This window comes from Egretta garzetta, unplaced genomic scaffold, assembly GCF_000687185.1.
Source record: "Egretta garzetta isolate BGI_Z169 unplaced genomic scaffold, ASM68718v1 scaffold59, whole genome shotgun sequence".
Lineage (NCBI taxonomy): Eukaryota > Metazoa > Chordata > Aves > Pelecaniformes > Ardeidae > Egretta > Egretta garzetta.
In genome coordinates, this window is record NW_009267230.1 from 2,271,735 (window position 1) to 2,279,063 (window position 7,329).

At 49.6% G+C, this 7,329-nt stretch overlaps 1 protein-coding gene across 1 annotated transcript in view; it reads right to left on the bottom strand.

The window, feature by feature from the left end:
- CCBE1 (collagen and calcium binding EGF domains 1) overlaps positions 1 to 6,679 on the bottom strand; it is a 158,588-nt gene extending 151,909 nt beyond the window's left edge. Inside the window, exon 1 of the mRNA XM_009647374.1 lies at positions 6,534 to 6,679. Within this exon, the coding sequence (XP_009645669.1) occupies positions 6,534 to 6,679 (146 nt within the window). The remainder of the gene's footprint in view (positions 1 to 6,533) is intronic.
- Positions 6,680 to 7,329: the final 650 nt, after the last annotated feature.

The window sequence follows — 7,329 nt, forward strand, 5'->3', positions numbered from 1 at the left end:
CTCACCGCCCATTGCAGGATGATGAAATAGGGAGGGAGGATGGCATCATGACCACAAAGTATGATGCAACCCAAGATGCTGCCTCAAGAAGTCAAGTCCTACTCCTGCCTCTGATATGCAGCCCCCACACTTCCTCACCGTGACTCCTCCTCTGCTTCCTCCCCCTGGGGCATCCTCACTCTTCTGCTCCCCTCCATCACACGTGGAGCAGGTGGGGTTGGTGGCAGCCCTGCCCAGGGGCACGGGGCATGCACACAGCACCCAGGCCCCTGGGGGAGGCAGGGAGCAGCTGACACCAGGACCTTCCCAAAGCACAGAGGGCCCAGAGACAAGAAACAGGCTGTAAAGTACAAAAAATACTTTGTTGTTGTAAAGTGCAAACCCCTTTTTCCTGTTTCCCCTATTTACTTCTCCTTTATACCCCTTGGAGTCAGCTGGTGCATCTGCAGAGAGATCTCTGGTGAGGAAGAACACGGTGTCCTAACCCTCGAAGGGAGACTTCTTATTTCTGTCTTTTTTGTTTGCATTCTTAATGCCAAAGGTTACGCCAAGCAGCTTTCCCTCTCCCACCAGTAACCAACACCCCACAGCGGCACACCCATGGCCAAAACTGTGTGTGCTGAGTCGGGAGGGGGGAGACAGGACACACGTGACTGTGGGTGTGTGGGAGAAGCTTGTCCCCATGTTCAGAGCCAGCATGGACATCAAACAAGTCCAGCTTTGTGCTGGTTTTGCTTTCCCTGATGTCACCTGGAAACACAGCAGATTCCCGAATATGGTGTTCATTTAGCAAAGGGGGGATTATGAGCTGGTGGTGCTATGTGGAGCTGCTCCCCATAGCACGGCTCCCCTAAAGTCAAGAAGGGGACGGATCCAGCCCTTAGGCCAGCATGGTAATAGACAGGCACTCAGGGAGGACTCCACTCCTCTCTGCACCTGACCACCCTGTCCCACCACTTCCAGCATGTCCTCCTCTTCTCTACGAGCTGCCCACAACTACCACGAAAGCACTGACAGCCCAAAGGGAGCACTTTTTGGCAGGCAGGGACAAGCCTCCTTCCATTTCTGTGCAAGGTCATTGCCACTGATGCATTTCTTCTTGCAGGCCTTCGTGCCTGAAGCTCCTGTCGGTGTATCTGCAGAGCAGCTGTAGGGGACTTTCCATCTCCAGGGCAGCTCTTCGTTTTTTCTCCCATTTAGAACGAGCAGCAAGTCACACCCTCCCCCCATCTCTGTATGTTTCTGCAAAAGAAAAATAAAACGAAAAAGGAAATGAGCTCATTTCAGCGAGGTCTGAGGCAAAGCTTTAATGTGAAACTACCTGACAACACAGGATGCCGTCAGCCCTTTCGTACCAAGCCTGTTGTCGGTCGAGCAATGAGTCAAGTGGTGCCTCTGCCTTCACAGTTTGTGGCCACTCTGCCAGCTTTCACCAAGACACAGTTTCAGTCTGCCCCACTTCAGCACAGCCTCCATAGGCACCCTTTGTCCGGAGAGTCAGGGCATGTAGCAGGTTTCACACTGCCACAATGCAGCGTGCAGATCCTGCAATGGAAATGGTACAGCCTCCCCCAGTGATGCTCTGGTGGCTGGAGACTGCCAGTACTCACCAGAGCACCCCAAAATGGGTTTATCTTGGCAGGCTGTGCATGTGTGGGGTAAGGGTACAGCCTGCTCCCATGCTCCTGCCAGCTCCTGAGGTCTGGGCTGTGATAATCTATCCACAATATAGTTTCATATTTTGTGCCTTTTTTTCCTAAGTGGACATTGTGAAATGAAACTCAAATCATATTATCCTTATTTTCTTGTTACAGCTAAGACATGGCCCCAGGATCCCCTATCAAACACACCTAGTTTCTTATTCATACAAATCACTGATGATTCAAATTGTAGAGGTCTGCCTTTTCCAAATGTAGAGGTCTAATCTTCATAAAGCTGTGTGAATAAAGCAGTTAAACCCTAAAAATTTCAAAGGAGAAGGCTACTGTGCCCCACCTTGGTTCAGTCCCACTTTCTGTTATTAATTCTGTTCGCCTTTCGCCCTGTGTTCCATCTGCTTGCTAAATTCAATCTTGCCCGAAGTTAAATCTGCTTTGTGGGATTTAGGAGGACTAAGTGATTCTTTTCCCAATTGGAGATTATGCAAACAAGGCACTTCCAAAACCCAGCACAGAGAAAATATTATTCAGAATAGTCTGAAAATCTTCCCACCATGCAAAATAGCTCCTGTCCCAACCAAAGAGCACTGGAGGAGTACAGGCGAGACACTGCAGCACTGAGGACTGACTCGGTGCCAGACTAAGAATCCCAGGTCGCCATGCCAGTGTCCAGCAAAGCTCCTTTGGATTCTTTAATTCTCCCATTAGACTTCAGTGATAGGTAGCAAGTCACTGATAATGAGCATGGGTTACCAGATTGCTGGCTCAGCTGCAAGGCACCGGCATGTCAGGATAGTGCCAAGTGTCTCACACATGGGATTTCCCTGGTGGTTTTTTTTTCAATCCCACACCTGCTGCATTGACTACACACAAAAATTATGACAGAGTGCAGAGGAGGCATAGGGAACAGGGGAAATAGGAGGTTGCCAGAGCCTGAAAAAGATCTGGCAGACCAGCAAACACTGAAGAATTCCAGAAATGAAGCACATTCAAATTCTCAACAAAGATAGCAAGACAGAAAATAGCCATAGTCACCATCCAAGGAAGGACTTCTGCAAAAACCCAGCAATGATGGTGCAGCTGTGCTAACACTATGCTTGGCGTTTGCAAAGACACCTACACACAGAGAGGAGAACTCTTCAGCAAGTGCTCCACCAGCCTGATAAAGAGTGATCAACACCAATGCCTACTTCACTAATGCCTAATTTTTCGGGATAGCAGTTGCAAAGACAGACCTCTATGAGGATGTTGTCATCTTCACGAGTGCTAAAACCCACTTAACAAACAACCTAGTAAATTTTGCTTGTTCTTTTGTCCTTTTCGGCTCTTTAGAAAGCTTTTTGGTGACTACCAATGGGCTGAATCAGGAACGACCTCACAAGGAGCCACCTGCAGTGTCTTCGCTTTCTGCTTTCACAGAAAATTCATCTCACCAGATTATCTGCCCTGGCTAATTCAGAATTGACTGCATAACAACCTCTGACCATGAAAATTCAGTCAATTAAGTTTCCTCACAGTTACTCCTTGAGCAAAGAGCATGCAGTTGATATAAACTCGCTTCCACTTCAGCGATATCACGGAGGGGCTCTGCTGTCCAACCCCATCCTCAACAAAATGTTATTGGTCTCAGTAGGAAAACTGCTTTACCCAGCCTGGCTTTGGTGGGCACCAGATCAGGTACACGTGAGTCATCTTTCAGAAGCATTTTGGAGGTAATTAATTAATGCCGCCTGCTTGGCACGCAGGTGGTCGCAGAGGAAAAGATGGGTGTTCATCCCCTCCGCCAGTGACAGGGCACCGTGATATATGAACAAGCCACGCCAAGTTCACCTTTGCTAAGAAAATTAGATGTTTAAGTTTTCAAGGGAAGCAGGCGAGAGAGAACAGCATTAGGGAGAATGAGTAGTAGGGCCACTAGGTAATATTTAAACAGTAGATAAGACCTGTGCAAGTGAGGGTTACATCTGAGCAGTGGGCAGGCAGGTCTCCTTAGTTCCTTTTCTTGTCTGGTGCTGGATCACACCGGCAACTAAAGTCGAATTAGCTGGAGTATTTAACTTAACTACCTAAATCTGCATTAACCTCTTCCCTCTTGGAGGTGTTGGCAGCGCACAAGCAGCTGCTGGAGGCCAAAGCTTTGCTGCAGTTGCCACCAGAAAATTGCTAACACAGAACAAAGCCATTTCCTTGAAAAGTGAGGCTGAGATTAATGCTGACGGCTTGACGATTTATGAAGCTTTACTTGTATTGGTGAGAGAGATCCCTGGAGGAAAGGTGCCAGAGAAGAGCAAACAAGAGAGTTAGTGTGACTTAAGAAATGGAAAAAAACAAAAAAGGCTGCTGAGGCCATCATCACCCCTGCTCAGCGTGGCCACACCCTGCCGCGCTTTCCCGAAATGACCTTTGGTTTGTGCTCCTGACAATAGAGCTGAGTTTCCTACTTGGGTGCTGGGACTTACGAGGATCAACAGGAACTGCCGACTCTGCGGTCTGCAGGAACGGGAAAAGGGAGAAAGAGAAACAAACAGCTTCTCAGTTAACACAGGAGCTGTCAACACCAGGCAGCCTTGGGAAGACCAGAAGATGAACTCCAATAATGAAGCAGTACCAGAGACTTATTTTAAGATCTTATAGGGAGGCACAGAAACAGCCTGAAGCTGATTCAGCACAAATAACTTGAGTTCAGAGGAAAAACAGCCACTTTCCTTTCTCTCCTACTCTTGATTTCGTTTCTGCAACATTCGATTTCCTTTCAGCAAGCCTGCCCGCTGCTGTTACTCATACTGAGAGTCCATCACGTGTTGGCTTTCAATAACACGTTCCTGGTTAGACCGCATTGCCCAGGCACTGGCGAAGCCCTGGGCATGTTATCTCAAGACGATTCTCTCTTCTTGGCTGTGTAACTGTGCTAAAACTTAGATGGTGTTAAACAGAAATAAACTGGAAAGCTGCTCCAAGGGGATTGTGCTCCTTGGGCTGCTGCTCTGCTTCCCGCCGTGGCTGTGCCCACCGGGGGTCCCGTGGTCCTGCCTGGTGGAGCCATGGCAAGAAAGAGCTTTTGTGGCTGCTCCTGTAGAGCAGCTTCCCAGGGGCCTGTGCTTCCCACAGCTACACCGCTTTATTTAAGGGAACTGAAACAAAAAAACATCAGAGCTTGCTGGTGGCTTGAAACCACAATGGACTTTTTTTTGTTCTGCCCCTATTGTGCAATCCTATAATTGGCAGCAGCCCCGCCGTGTGCTGTTCCCGCCATAACGGACTGTGATTTGTCACACACCAGTAAGTCCCTCACACACCAATAAAAACCTGTGGGGAGGTGGGCCAGATCCAGAGCTGGTGCAAGTCAGCTCCCCTCTAAACAGTGGGGCTTCCTGCCTTACACCACTGCACTCAGATATATGGCTCTGACCACAGCGATGCAATGTGGGAGATGGGCACTTCAGATACTCCGGCTCACAGGCGTGTCTGTTAACCCATTTTGTACACTAAAGTCCCCCACTGTTCTTATTACCTTACCACTATTTTAAAATAAAAAAAAGAAAGTCAATGAATACCTGTGACTCTACTATCCCACTGGTTTGTGCCCAGCTGCCCCGATAGGAAAGCATCTCCTCTCCCACATATGCTCAAAAAAAGGGCCCATCTCTTTGTGTTGCTGCAGAGATACAGGGAGAAGTTGTCTTTAAAGATCATCCCCCTTTTGGGTGAGGAAGTACTGCTAAGCAGGACAGAATTGAGGTTCATTTCTTTTTGGCCTCACTGGAGGAACAGCCATTTAAATAATTTGCCCAAGTATTAAATCTGTCTCCGAATTCACGAAGAACAAGCCCCTGATCATCCTTGGTTCTGCCTAAACAAGCGAAATAAATGAGCAAAATAACACGCACGTGCCCAGTAGCGCAAGGGACTGGTGTGTCCCCCTTCCCTGTGGCCTGAGTTAGCGAGCACTCTCCCTGCATTTGGGACTGCTGAGCACTGGGGGCATGCAGGGGTTTTGGTAAGCACCCTGTCCCCCTGTGCTGGTGTCCTGGAGTGGCTGCTATGATTTATGGAGCATCCGTCAGGCTATGACTGTGATATGCAGCCCTAAGCATCTCTCAGGGTATGGCAGCTCTTCCTGGACAGGGCTGGGTTACAGACAGGGATGTTCACATAGCTGGAAAAAGACCCTAAACACATCAAGTCAAGCAAATAAGCCTATGTGCCATATAGGTTATACACCAAAGGACAAGAGATTAAGGCAATATCTTCTCAAAACCATCAGAAACTCCTCCAGGGCCAACCTAAACTGCTTTGACAGCAGGCCACAACCCGGCAGAGTGCACAGTGGGATGCTGACGGAGCCAGCGCCCAGCCACCCTCTTGGGAATGGCCGTGCAAAAGCAGGGTTTCCTAGGCAGGGAGAGAAATCCCAGCCCTGTTCCAGGTTTGCCATTGCTCCCAGGAAACACGCAAGACAAAGGGTTTCTGAGCTGAGCTGGTGAAATGTTTCTTCTAACAGACATCAAAGTCATCAGTGTTTTCAGACGCTTGACTTCAGAGCCTCCTATCCCACAGAAAGGAGCTGCCCAACAGCCCCTTGTGGGTCTGATCTCTTCCTTCTTGAAGCTGTGTTTTGAAGGAGGAGGTGGGCATTTACTGGCTTTCAGCCACAAATCAGTTCTTTGTTAAGTCTGGCCCATCTGTGCCTTCTTTACCTCAACCTGTTTTCATTTCCCTCTAAAAAAACAAAAGTCCATTCTACATGCTGCTGCACCAAATGCCAACTCTCCGAGAGATGGGAGGCAGATGAGCGACTCAATGTTACCACTGGCACCTCTCCCAACACGGTGCAACGATCACAAATTCCCCTCAGGGTGACTTTATAACCCCCACTCTTGTTTCTTTGCAAGACGCAATGCCGAAAATGTTTCTGACTGGTTTCCCTGTGGCTTGTTGGAGGCCAGCGCCACCGTCACCTCAAGTAATGGACCATGGCGCTCTGTCAGGAGCGCCTCCTGGCTAAGAACGAGCACACCCATCCCTCCATGTCTTCTTGCCCACCGTAAGCACACCCCATCCCTCTCCACCTCCTCCTGTTCCAGCACATCCCATCCCACCATTTTCTTTTGCCTCACAGCAGAGGCGACGACCCTGGGGTGGGGTGGTCCAAGCGGACCATCCCTCCACATCTTCTTGTCCACTGCATGCACATTTCATCCCACCATTTTCTTTTGCCTCACAGCAGAGGCGACGACCCTGGGGTGGGGTGGTCCAAGCAGACCATCCCTCCACATCTTCTTGTCCACTGCACGCACATTCCTCACAGCAGGGGCAACGGCCCTGGGGTCCTCCACATCTTCTTGCCCACTGCATGCACATTCATCCTGCCATTTTCTTTTGCCTCACAGCAGAGGCGACAACCCTGGGGTGGGGCGGTCCAAGTGGACCATCCCTCCACATCTTCTTGCCCACTGCATGCACATTCATCCTGCCATTTTCTTTTGCCTCACAGCAGAGGCGACAACCCTGGGGTGGGGCGGTCCAAGCGGACCATCCCTCCACATCTTCTTGCCCACTGCATGCACATTCATCCTGCCATTTTCTTTTGCCTCACAGCAGAGGCGACGACCCTGGGGTGGGGTGGTCCAAGCGGACCATCCCTCCACATCTTCTTGTCCACTGCACGCAC